The 13,361-nt window shown below is 44.2% G+C and overlaps 1 protein-coding gene across 2 annotated transcripts in view; it reads right to left on the reverse strand.

Annotated features, from left to right (window-relative positions):
* LOC132398315 (palmitoyltransferase ZDHHC17) overlaps window positions 1–13,361 on the reverse strand; it is a 145,531-nt gene that overhangs the window by 82,641 nt on the left and 49,529 nt on the right. For both annotated transcript variants that reach the window (XM_059977550.1, XM_059977552.1), the window contains exons 2-3: window positions 12,021–12,124; window positions 2,907–3,029 (exon numbers count right to left, since the gene is read on the reverse strand). In XM_059977550.1, coding sequence (XP_059833533.1) covers window positions 2,907–3,029; window positions 12,021–12,124 — 227 coding nt within the window. The remainder of the gene's footprint in view (window positions 1–2,906; window positions 3,030–12,020; window positions 12,125–13,361) is intronic.

The following is a 13,361-nucleotide window of genomic DNA, read 5'->3' on the forward strand; positions in this document are numbered from 1 at the left end:
GCGACCGGGTCCTTTTACGGAATTTGGGACTCCCTGGTAAGCACAAGTTGGCAGATCGATGGGCGGCCAGCCCCTATGTAATAGACAGCCAGATGCCGAACCTGCCAGTTTACCGGGTGAAACCCGAGGATGGAAAAGGGCCTATCAAGGTACTCCATAGGAATCACCTGCTGCCACTGAGTCAAGCGGTGCAGGTGGATAAGGAGCCCGAGTGGGAGGTTACGCCCAGTACAAGGACTCTGCGAGGGCGCGGAGAACGGGAAGAGCCCGCTGCTGAGGAGCGGGGACGGGTCCCTCACCTGGGAATGGCTACCGATTCAGAGGAGGACGACTCAGATGAGTGGGTCCTGTTCCCATTCGCTGGTGCTCCAGTACCAGGAGAGGAGGCTCCTGGCCCTTCCCATACTGAATTGGGTGAGAGGAGGGAAGGTCTTGAGGGTCAGATGGAGAGGCAGTCTACATTGGTGGGAGAGAGGGTGAGCCGGAGAGATCTCGGGTGAGGGAGGACCCCTGTGAGGAAAGGGGTGCGGGTCTGTCAGGTAGACCTGGGGTGTCCGAGACAGTGGGTTCGCAGGTGATGAGGGAGCCCAGTGGGGCAGAAGGGGTATGGAGATCTTAGAGGATTAGGCGCCCCCCGGAGCGGTTGACATATGTGGTACCGGGAGAACCGAGTGTGATTTCTACTGCTCTGGGTAGTTATGTCACTGCTTTCTGCACCTGGGTTGGGTTTTGTGTGTTGCAAGAAGCTTTGGGGACCTCTAGTAATGCCATGAGGGCATGACATATGCTGGTGGGGAGAGAATGTACAATGTCCTGGGTATGTTACTCAAAATGGCCTCTTTGGTTTGTTACAAGTAGGAATGTTTCTTTGTCGGATAAGTGTTTCTCTCGCCGTTGTTTCACTTTAGAATGGCTGATATGGTAATTGTATTCACTTGTTAATCAATGGGGAATGTCATTGTGTCTTGTGATGCTGGGAACTTGGGGGAGGGGTTTTCGCGGGTTTTTTGGGGGAGGCCGAGGAAGACGCCGAGGAAGGTGGACGTGTGCTGGACTGCTCGTAAGACCACCGGGGTGGTCCCAGGTGCGACGGCCGGATGGGTCGATTGGTTCGTTGATTGAGCTCCAACGAGTGCACTAAACAGACTGAACTTTGATAAGTTGGCACCTTTTGTTTTTTCCTTGTATATATATATATATATATATTGTATTGCCTACTATTTTTTTAATTTTAGTAAACCCCATAAAGTGTATGTCATAACGGTATTTGTTGTGGGTTTGATACTGTTGGCGGGCGCGAGGCATTAACTCAATTCTCACAGCACTTGCGTGTACGGGAGGTGGGTTGGAGAGTGGCTGGATCTCCTTTTTCCCCTAGACATATACCAGCCTGCGGGTAAGTGTTACATTTATTTGTCAAACGTACATCAAAACATGCAGTGAAATGCATTGTTTGAGTCAACAACAATACAGTCTGAGAATGTGCTAGGATTCTTGCACAAACATAGCATGCTCACAACTCACTAACCCTAACCAGTAACATTTTTGGAACATCAAGATATTTTAGCTACCCTTAAATGTGGATAAATCCCCAGGCCCGATGAAATGTATCCCAGCCTGATATAAAAGTCAAAAGAATTGAATGAATGGGGCTCTGATATGGAATGAGCTGCCAGAGGAAGTTGTAGAGGTAGATACAATTACAACATTTAAAAGATTTTTGGACATTTTCACAGAAAGGAAAGGTTTAGGGGTCTATAGACCAAAAGCAGGCAAATGGGACTAGCTGAGGAAGATGCTTTGAACATGTTAGGTCAATGGCCTGTTTCCATTTTGTATAACTATGATTTTAACTTCTGGTGTGACTTGTAAACCTACACCATTGTCCATATTCTATGTCATGTTTCTGGATAATTTTTGATTCCGTTTTTTTATTACCAGATATTATATAAAAAAGGATTTAATGCTTAAAAAAAGGATCTAGTGCTTTCTCGGAGTATATGACGATTTTAACTAACGTTTCAATGACGAACTCCACCATATTCATCAGGGATGATGCTTAGGCCTGTCTAGTCCAGTGGTATATATACTCGACTTTCGATGTCCATCCCTCCTGATTGGCTAGTTCTCAATCAATCAGGTTTCTGCTGTCCTGCCTTGTTTAAAATCATATTCCAGTTCTTACTTAGAGTGAGACCTTCATCTCTGTTGAAATTATTATTCTCTACTCTTATTTCAATGGCTTGCTTCACCAGGCAGTCCCAAAAACCATAGTTTTGTACCGAAATCAATCCCGTGGTCATTGCAAATGCAACGTTCTGCTGCCATCAGTTGCTCCAAGTAACTCATATAGATACACTTCCTATGCTCCTTGATGCTGGTTTCAACCATGCGCTCCATCTGGCCAATATTACATATTATATTAGAGATATTATATAATCTGTGAACCCGAGATTGCAATTTATAATGCGGCAGAAATGGACAGAAAGCAGGTTTTACTTAAACACACCAGATTCAGTAACAGTGAACCATGATCTTGGATGAGACATTCAAAGTTGAAAGTAAATTTACTACCAAAGTATGCAAACATCATCACCTATGACCTTGAGGTTCATTTTCTTGCAGAAATTTAAAGGAAAATATAGAAATGCAACAGAATTTATGAAAAACAAAGATTGACAAACAATGATTGTTCAAAAGAAGATAAATCGTGCAAGCAATAAAAAAGTGAATAAATAATACTCAGTTGTAGTCTTTGAAAGTGGGTCTATAGGTTCCAAGTAAACCAGACCATGATCAAGCCTAGATTTGCTAATGGACACACTGTTGTTTAATAACTATTTAATGTATTTTTAACAATTATGCAATGACAGTTTCAAGTAAAATTTAGGACCTTAAAGACCTACCTGCTCAGATCAATTCTATTATTGATAGCAGCCCAGTGAAGAAGCGTTACATTTTCTTTATCAGGTTGCCGTACATCATAACCTGCCTCCACAAGCTCTCGACAGCGGTCAAATATTCCATACCTACGAAGGAAGGAAAATAACATTGCTCTGCAAGTCTATTCATTGTGCTTTTTGTAAGCTTTCTGTAAATCCTGAAGCATAATTAATTTCCTTCTTACTTCTCTGCACCTTTGCACAAATTACTGTGAAGATTACATATTTTCAAACGTACAGTTTAAAATCTGAGTCAGTTAGACCACGAAATTTCTGAGCTCAATCACTCAAAAATATTGAGGTGATCCTCTTCATGGGCGAGGGGTAGGTTATAACTGGCATCTTAATACTTGGGTTAGCGTACATTGCAGAAAAAGGCTAAAGGATGGATGAACGTGGGACACTGTCATTATTGACAGCATCCACACGTTACTGTCTGGTTTGGTGCAGCATCCTTACACAATATAAGAAATCTACAGAGAACTGTCAGGTCAGCAGAAAAGGTCATTGGCTGCAGTCTACCATCACTGCAGGACTTGCATGTGTCCAGGACAAAGAAGTAGGCAAGAAAAATAACTGCAGACACTACCCACCCAGCAAACTGCCTTTTGCAAAAGCTCCCTTCTGGAAAGCACTATAGGGCTATTAAAACAAAAGATTCATGCCATCATAAAAGTTTGTTCCCCCAGGGAGTTAATCTGAACAACCATTTGTTACCCCCTCCCCCCAATTCTCTATTACCTCTGTACTGCACAGTAAACATTATAAACCATTTGTTACAATGCTGTTTACATTGCTGGTATCCATGTATTATGCACAATTTATTCTGTATTCATCAATAACCTTTTTTAAAAATATTTTTTCTTTATAACTGTTGAATGTTGTATTTTGTTTCATGTCGCACCAATACACCAGAGCATTTTCTAATACTTGTAAATCTATACAGTGAATAAAGGTGATCCTTGATCAGGGATTCCTGCCTCCAATTTGTTATCCATTGCCAGATACTATAAACTGCATACAGGTGGTCAGAGCTTGCCTTTGCTCTAATATTCCAAGCCTACTCTTACTCATTCCACCAACACTCACAGCTTCAGCTCACAGACACTTTTGCTAAGTATTATGAGGTTATGCAACCCATAATACTGCTCTTAAGGATCATTCCACACAGAATGAGAAACAGAATTTTTTTCATAAAAGGACATTATTAACCTCATTACATGTACACATGACCATATAGAAAACAGCATAGGAATAACAAAGAAACACATCACTCATCCTAGATGAAGTACTCCATGCCAGGAATTATGTTTTTATGCCAGCAACTCTCACCAGTTCTCAATGTAAACCGATCCTTCACAAATTTCTCCAACAGGCAGTTAACCAACTTCACTTAAATGTTCTGAACACTATTAGCTTCAATGACTAGATGTAAAAAATCACGAAGGGCATAGACAGTGTGAATGCACACAGTCTTTTCCCAAGGTTTGGGGAACTGCGAACTCAAGGGCATAGGTTTAAGTTGAGAGGGGTAAGATTTAATAGGAACTTAAGGGAGACTTTTTGTTTTATACAGAAGGTGTGATATACATATGGAATTTTCTACTAGTAACATTAAAAAAAGACATTTGGACAGTTAAAGGGAGAGGAAAGGTGTAAAGAGATATAAGCCAAGCATAGGAAAATAGGATGAGCATCCTCATTGGTATGGACCAGTCGGGCCGAAGGGTCTGCTTCCACACTCTATGACTATGCTGCATGAATCTTCTCTGAGGATCGCCAACTTGTTGCAGAGGAGAAAATTACGAGTTCCTGAGATTCCAAGAGTGATGCCATCTGAAGCTTAGCTCCTGGTAGGGTCACCCATGGCGGTAAGCTCAAGAGGGATGTTCCAGACAGAGAGTGATCCAACCAAGGCCTCAATACTGGGGTTGGTGTAAGACGATGACACCTCACAATAGCAGTGAAGGCAGAGGAAGAATGCAGTAGTGAAGGGTCCTAGCCATCTTGCATTCATGCCACTGGTCCCTGACCCTGATCCGTCAAGGAGTGTGTGTTGGTTGCCTCTCCATCAGCCTCCCCACATTAAACCAAGTTACATACAAGCATTCCCTATTCAGGGAATCCACCCGAACATCCTGGATTATAGCAGATCCGATTTGGCCCCCACTGCCACCTGAAAACCCACCAATAGACAACCTCTTAGGAGATCATCATACTCAACTCGAGTGATTGCACTACTTGATTCTATGACTACCTTTGATATTAAAGTCCACATTTAAACTACTCTCTGGGTTAGCGGTCATTGGTCTTTCATCTGCACTCCTTCCTACATGGAAACATCGCCTAGGAAATCATTCCTGGTAGGCACTGTTATGAGTATTCCAGAGGTGGTGTCTAATGGACCGAAACAGTGCATAGCACATTCAGCTGCACCCAACAGGACTGACTTTCTCAACAAATTCCCAAGCTAAATTATTATTTTCTCCACTGGAAGCAAACCATTTTATACAGTATATATAGGGTAGTGATAATGATGTGATGTAAAAGAGAATAATGGACCATAACACATTGGAGTAGAATTAGGCCATTCAGACCATCAAGTCTCCTCCATTCTATCACGGCTGATTTATTATCCCTCTTGACCCTATTCTCTTGCTTTCTCCCCATAATTTTTGATATCTTACTAATCAAGAACCTATAAGGCATAGGAGCAGAACTAGATGCTAGTGATCTTGCTTCCACTGAAGAATAAAAACTGAGAAAGCATATAACTTTCATTTCTACATGAATTACTGGGATTCTGACAGCAGCTTCTTGAGCAGGGGATGATGGATCCTTTGAAAAGACTAAGACAAATTGATTTAATAAAATATACATTCGTTTTTGCAAAGACAGAGCTCACAGGATGCAATAGAAACAAAATAGCTGCTACAAATATACAATCAAGATTAACTAATCAAAAACAGATCGACTGGGTGGAAATGTCGACTATTCCTCCTCCTTCACAGATGCTGCTTGACCCGCTGAGTATTTTTTAAGCTATTTAACAAAGGTCATGTCAAAACTTTGTTGAATCACTAACATTCTATATAGCACGTGGATGATACGTGGGAGGGAAGAATCAGATTGATCTTAAAGTAGGATAAAAGGCTGAACAACATTGTGGGCCAAAGAAACTGTACTGTGCTGTAATGTTCTAATAATTCTCCACTTGATTAAGTAAACAATTGCAACCAACTTGCAAATCTCAGTTTATAATTTTCCATGTCTGAGGTATTAAAGCCAAAGAAAATCAGCTGTTGTTCAGTTTTACAAGTAATCAGACTGCAGAAACTGCATTAAAGTTGAGAAGCCTAAGAAACCTTGTATGATCAGTCTAGGAGATGGTGATCCAGCAACTTTCACTGATAAAAAGCTTGTCTTTTTTCTGACTGAGACCAGTCAAATGGAACAAAATCCCTTCCCTAAAAGGACACATACTTCTTCAAATGCTGGCAGTACTGAGCACAGGTCATTGTAAATGCCAGGTCTATAAAAGGCATTTTTACATGACTTTGTATGAAAAGGTAGGAGTGAACATTTAGCGCTTCCTTTACTGGACAAACAAACCACTTTGTGAAATAACTGGCCAACAAGATCAAAATCTAGTTCAAGTTGCAGTTAGACCACAAAAATTTGTTCAAAATTCAAAGAAAAATTTATTATCAGAGTATATACATGTCACCATATACAACCCTGAGATTCTTTTTTCTGCAGGTATACTCTACAAATCTATTGAATAATGTCTGTAAACAGGATCAACGAAAGAGCGAGAGCATTGAAGACAACTGTGCAAATGCAAATATAAAGAAATAGCAATAAATAACAAGAGCATGAAATAATGACAAAGAGTTTTTAAAGTGAGATCATTGGCTGTGGGAACATCTCAATAGATAAAGAGGATGACATCTCGACATCAGTAAGACCAAAGAATTGACGGTGATCTTTAAGAAGGAAAAATCAGGAGAACAAACACCAACCTTTATTGAGGGATCAGAAATGGAAAAAGTGAGCAGTTTCAAGTTCTGGATGTCAACATCTCAGAAGATCTATCCTGGACCCAGCATATTGATGCAATTACAAAAAAGACACAACAGTGGCTATATTTCATTAGAAGTTGTTAAGAATTGGTATGTCACAGAAGACTCCAGCAAATTTTTACAGATGTGAGAGTATCCTAACCGGTTGCCCCACTGTCTGATATGGCAGCACTAAAGCTCAGGATCAAAAAAGGCTGCAGAAAGTTGTAAACTCAGCCAGTTCTATCACAAGCACTCTAGCAAGTGATTTTACCTTCAAATGTTTAAATTATAACACAAATGCCTCGTCAGATGTGGTGAGCACTACAATGCAGAAATAGGCTCTTTGGCCGATCTAGTCCAGTGGTCCCCAACCACCGGGCCACAAGGAAACAACATAATTTGGCGATATGAAATGATGTGAGTCAGCTGCACGTTTCCTCATTCCGTCACGCCCACTGTTGAACTTGAACGCACGCAAGGTAATCAGTCGCCTAAATGCAGTGATACCCTAGCGCCAGGGATCACTGGTTGACCTCGGGTAACCGGCCGCCTCACACGGCTGGCAAGAAGCACTGTTGCTACTGGCCTGGAGCGCAGACAGATGGGCACCACCTCTAAACCTGTTTAACACACCGAATGTTCGTGGAGAAACTGGTGCTAAAATATTCGCAGATGACCTAATTCGGGTTCAGGGTTTCGTAAGTAGCAGAGCAGCTACTGCACTGCGATCTACTGAAAGTCATCCCTCGAGACAAACTTTTGTTGGCCAATAGATCCTACCTACCTACAAGGGGGGCCGGCACGTGCCCTGTCGCACTCCTCGCTTGGTCGGTCGCTCTCTCCTGACTGCGACCGCCACGGCCCTGGTACAGGGACCTCTGGCCCTTACCTGGTCCTCTCACTGGTGTGTTGCAATGATTTTATATGTTCATGCGAGGAAAATATGCACAGTGTTTAATATCCAAATGTTACTTAAAATGTTATGATGTTATTGACTTATAAGTGAGTTATAATTGACTTATCACTATGTTCATGCAAGGAAAATATGCAGTGTTTAATATTAAATTTGTTAGACAACCCCTTTTAGATAAGAAATTGAGTGTATTGGCCACTTATAAGTGGCTTATAGTTGACTTATCACCTATATTCCGGTAGTGATTAATACCCCTCCCCATCGGCGGTCCGTGGTGCAAAAAAGGTTGGTTACCCCTGATTTAGTCCATGCTGATTTAGTCCATTGAAATGCACCTGGACCATAGTGGTCCATACCCCTCCCATCTATGTACTCATCTAAAATTCTCTTAAATGTAATATCCTGATTTAAGATCATGCTTTATTTTTATCAATATAGTTATGATGTTGGGTATTTTATTTTCTGCAGATTTTCTCAAAATGCAGTCAGTGTTTCTTTAATAACATTATACAATAAAATATTTCATTTTTGTCATTTAATATAAAAATTCAGTTGATTGATAAGTTAGGTTTGTTGAATTAACCAATAGGTTTTGACTTGTGAAGATTCTGGAGCAAATGGGAAAAAGAGGAGGAGAGAGAAGGGGGAGAGAGAGAGAGGAGGGGGAGAGAGAGAGAGGAGCAGGAGAGAGAGGGAGAAAGGAGGGGGAGAGAGAGAGAAAGGGGGGAGAGAGAGAGAAAGGGGGGAGAGAGAGGGGGGAGAGAGAGAGAAGGGAGAGAGAGAGAGAAGGGGGAGAGAGAGAGAAGGGGGGAGAGAGAGAGAAGGGGGGAGAGAGAGAGAAGGGGGGAGAGAGAGAAAGGGGGGAGAGAGAGAAAGGGGGGAGAGAGAGGGGGGAGAGAGAGAGAAGGGGGGAGAGAGAGAGAAGGGGGAGAGAGAGAGAAGGGGGAGAGAGAGAGAAGGGGGAGAGAGAGAGAAGGGGGAGAGAGAGAGAAGGGGGGAGAGAGAGAAAGGAGGGGGAGAGAGAGAAAGGAGGGGGAGAGAGAGAAAGGAGGGGGAGAGAGAGAAAGGAGGGGGAGAGAGAGAAAGGAGGGGGAGAGAGAGAAAGGAGGGGGAGAGAGAGAAAGGAGGGGGAGAGAGAGAAAGGAGGGGGAGAGAGAGAAAGGAGGGGGAGAGAGAGAAAGGAGGGGGAGAGAGAGAAAGGAGGGGGAGAGAGAGAAAGGAGGGGGAGAGAGAGAAAGGAGGGGGAGAGAGAGAAAGGGGGGGAGAGAGAGAAAGGAGGTGAGAGAGAGAGAAAGGAGGTGAGAGAGAGAGAAAGGTGAGAGAGAGAGAAAGGAGGTGAGAGAGAGAGAAAGGAGGGGGAGATAGAGAGAAAGGAGGGGGAGATAGAGAGAAAGGAGGGGGAGATAGAGAGAAAGGAGGGGGAGATAGAGAGAAAGGAGGGGGAGATAGAGAGAAAGGAGGGGGAGATAGAGAGAAAGGAGGGAGAGAGAGGAGAGAGGGAGAGGGGAGGGAGAGAGGAGAGAGGGAGAGGGGAGGGAGAGAGAGGAGAGTGAGGGGGAGGGAGAAAGAGGAGGCAGGGAGAGGAGAGGGAGGGGGAGAGGAGGGGGAGAGGAGGGGGAGAGGAGGGGGAGAGGAGGGGGAGAGGAGGGGGAGAGGAGGGGGAGAGGAGGGGGAGAGGAGGGGGAGAGGAGGGGGAGAGGAGGGGAGAGGAGGGGAGAGGAGGGGAGAGGAGGGGAGAGGAGGGGGAGAGGAGGGGGAGAGGAGGGGGAGAGGAGGGGGAGAGGAGGGGGAGAGGAGGGGGAGAGGAGGGAGAGGAGGGGGAGAGGAGGGAGAGGAGGGAGAGGAGGGAGAGGAGGGGAGAGGAGGGAGAGGAGGGGGAGAGGAGGGAGAGGAGGGAGAGGAGGGAGAGGAGGGAGAGAGGAGGGAGAGGAGGGAGAGAGGAGGGAGAGGAGGGAGAGAGGAGGGAGAGGAGGGAGAGAGGAGGGGAAGGGGAGAGGAGTGAGGGGGAGAGAAAGGAAGGGGAGAGAGAGAGGAGGGGGAGAGAGAAAGGAAGGGGAGAGAGAGGAGCGAGAGAGATGGGAGAGAGGGAGAGGAGAGAGGAGGGAGGGTGGGAGGAGGGTGGGAGAGAGGAGGGAGGAGAGAGGAGAGGAGGAGGGGAAGGAGAGGGGAGGAGGGGGAGAGGAGGGAGGGAGAGAGAGGAGGGGGAGAGGAGGGAGGGAGAGAGAGAGGAGGGGGGAGGAGGGGGAGAGAGGAGAGTGGAGGGAGGGAGGAGGGGGAGAGAGAAAGGAAGGGGAAAGAGGGAGAGGAGAGGGCGAGGAGAGAGGAGGGAGGGTGGGAGAGTGGAGGGTGGGGGAGAGGAGGGAGGAGGGGCGAGAGGAGAGAGGAGGGTGGGAGAGTGGAGGGAGGATAGAGGAGGGAGGAGAGAGGAGAGAGCGATCGAAGAAGGACAAAGGTGGAAAATGGCAATGGACAATGAACATAGCAGAAGAACATGGTGAAATGCTAACAGAACCCATTTGGAAGGATAGATACTGCTGTTGGAAAATCCTTATGCACACAATGGTCTCATGGAGAATGTGCAGGTAACTTTTAGGTAACTAGTTAGCACACGACCTTGGAGAAAGTTCATTACCTTTTCCTTGGAAGTTGCGTGAATATTATTTTCCCCTGGGACAGGTTCTTCATTGCAAAACCATTTCAGTACCATGATTACACAACAATGAGCTCCAATGATTATGTGCACCTTCTAGACTAATATTTATATTAGATATATGCTGGGCCATTTTCTTTACTTTGTATTATATAGTATTATTGTGTGTTATAGTATAAAATATTTTGTCAATACAATTTCCATTTAAATTATTGCTTCCTGGCAAACAGTAAATCTGCATGGTGTGTCAGTGTTCATACAAGGAACAGTCCACTTTCCATTAAAGGAACATTCAAACTTTTATTTTGTTTTGGTTGTATTAATCTTATGTTCCTGGCTCAGCTAAATTAAGTCAGTGAAACTCCTCCACATCTTCCTTACCTTCAGACTACATTCTTCTAGTCTTCTCTAAAACAGCCTTAAAGCTACAGGATTCACAAATTTCTCAAATTCTTAAAAAAAATCCAATCACATACAAAACTTCACTCAACCATTCTGTCTCGCACAGACACATCTCATTTCCATGTGCTCATCGTCTCTAATTTGAAATTCCTGCCCTCACACGCAAATCATTAAAGGGCCTCTCCATAGAAACACAGTCTTGCCCTACATCTCTCATTGCTCTCCATCATTGATTCAGCTGAACTGACCTCCATCTCATTCTGCATTTCCCCCATTCCATTAAGAACTTCCCTAAAAGTGACCTCTTCAATCAGGATTTTAGGCACCTCTACCAGTAACTCTGTTATGCCTCAGCATTTATTTCTGTCTGATTAAACTTGCAAAGCATCTTTGTTAAAGCCACTCGATAATACAATTGGCATTTTGATGGTCTTGAAGCAAACTATGATTATCTCTTTGCAGTTGAAAGATGGAAGTCAGCTAGATTTAAATTAAATTATTTGTTCTGCTACATCTTTCAGCTGTTTTTGGTTAGAGAAAACAATCTTTAGTCACTAAAGTTTTCAAACTTCTATAGTGATTTCTCCCTCCCACCTTCTCTCTCACCTCTTCACTTCTCCTCAACTGCCAATCATCTTCCCTGGTGTCCCTCCTCATTCCTTTTCTTCCATGGCCCAATGTCCTCTCCTATCAGATTGCTTCTTCAGCCCTTTAGCACCTATCACCTTCCAGCTTCTCATATCATCCCCACCCACCAGCTTTCCTCCTCACCTGGTCTCATCTATCACCTACCAACTTGTACTTCCCCTCTTCCTACCTTCTTATTCTGGCTTCTGCCCCCTTCCTTTCCAATCCCGATGAAGGATGTCCACCCAAAACACTGACCACTCATCCACATCCACAAATATACTGCCTGACTTGCGAAGTTCCACCATTCTGTGTGCTTTGTTCAAGATTTCTAGCATCTGTAAAATCTCTTGCATTTAGTAACCAAGGGTGAATCAAATACAACAGAGATCAAGGGGTGTCTGAAAAGATCTTGCACTTACTGCGTGGCTTTGACGATGTCCCAAGTGCTGTAGTCATCAATGTGACTCTTCCTTGCCAGCGAGTCACTGTAGCTATGACCGTAGTGACTTTGAATTTTGACATCCTATTTCACATAAGAAAAGAAAGGTCACAAAATAGTGCTAAGAAACATTAAAAACCTACAGCACAATACAGGCCCTTCGGCCCACAAATCTGTGCCGAACATGTCTTTACCTGAGCAATAAACTAGGCTTACCCACAGCCTTCTATTTTTCTGAGCACAATATACCTGACCAGGAGTTTCTTAAAAGACCCTATCGTATCTGCCTCCACCACTGTCACTGGCAGCCCATTCTACGCACTCACCACTCTCTGCATAAAAAACTTACCCTGACATCTCCTCTCTACCTACTTCCAAGCACCTTAAAACTGTGCCCTCTTGTGTTAGTCATTTCAGCCCTGGGAGGAAGCCTCTGCCCACCCACATGATCAATGCCTCTCATCATCTTATACACCTCTATCAGGTCACCTCCCATCCTCCGTCACTCCAAGGAGAAAAGGCCAAGTTCACTCAACCTATTCTCATAACGCATGCTCCCCAATCCAGGCAAAATCCTTGTAAATCTCCTCTACACCCTTTCTATGGTTTCCACACCCTTCCTGTAGTGTGGCGACCAGAACTGAGCACAGTATTCCAAGTGGGGTCTGACCAGGGTCCTATATAGCTGCAACATTACCTCTCAGCTCCTAAACTGAAACCAACAATTGATGAAGGCCAATGCATTGTATGCTTGCTTAACTGCAGTCAACCTGTGTAGCAGCTTTCAGTGTCTTATGAACTCGGAACCTAAGATCCCTCTGATCCTCCACACTGTCAAGAGTCTTACCATTAATACTATATTCTGTCATCATAGTTAACCTACCAAAATGAACCACCTCACAGTTGTCTGGGTTGAACTCCATCTGCCACTTCTCAGCCCAGTTTTGTATCCTATCAATGTCCCGCTGTAACCTCTGACAGCCCTCCACACTATCCACAACAGCCCCAACCTTTGTGTCATCAGCAAATTTACTCACCCACCCCTCCACTTCTTCATCCAGGTCATTTATAAAAATGAGTAGGGGTCCCAAAACAGATCCGAGGCACACCACTGGTCATTGACCTCCATGCAGAATATGACCCGTCTATAACCACTCTTTGCCTTCTGTGGGTAAGCCAGTTCTGGATCGACAAAGCAAGTTCCCCTTGGATCCCATGCCTCCTTACTTTCTTAATAAGCCTTGCATAGGGTACTTCGTAAAATGCCTTGCTGAAATCCATATACACTACATTTACTGCTCTACCATCATCAATATATTTA

The sequence above is a fragment of the Hypanus sabinus genome, chromosome 8 (genome assembly GCF_030144855.1).
Source record: "Hypanus sabinus isolate sHypSab1 chromosome 8, sHypSab1.hap1, whole genome shotgun sequence".
NCBI classification, from domain to species: Eukaryota; Metazoa; Chordata; class Chondrichthyes; order Myliobatiformes; family Dasyatidae; genus Hypanus; species Hypanus sabinus.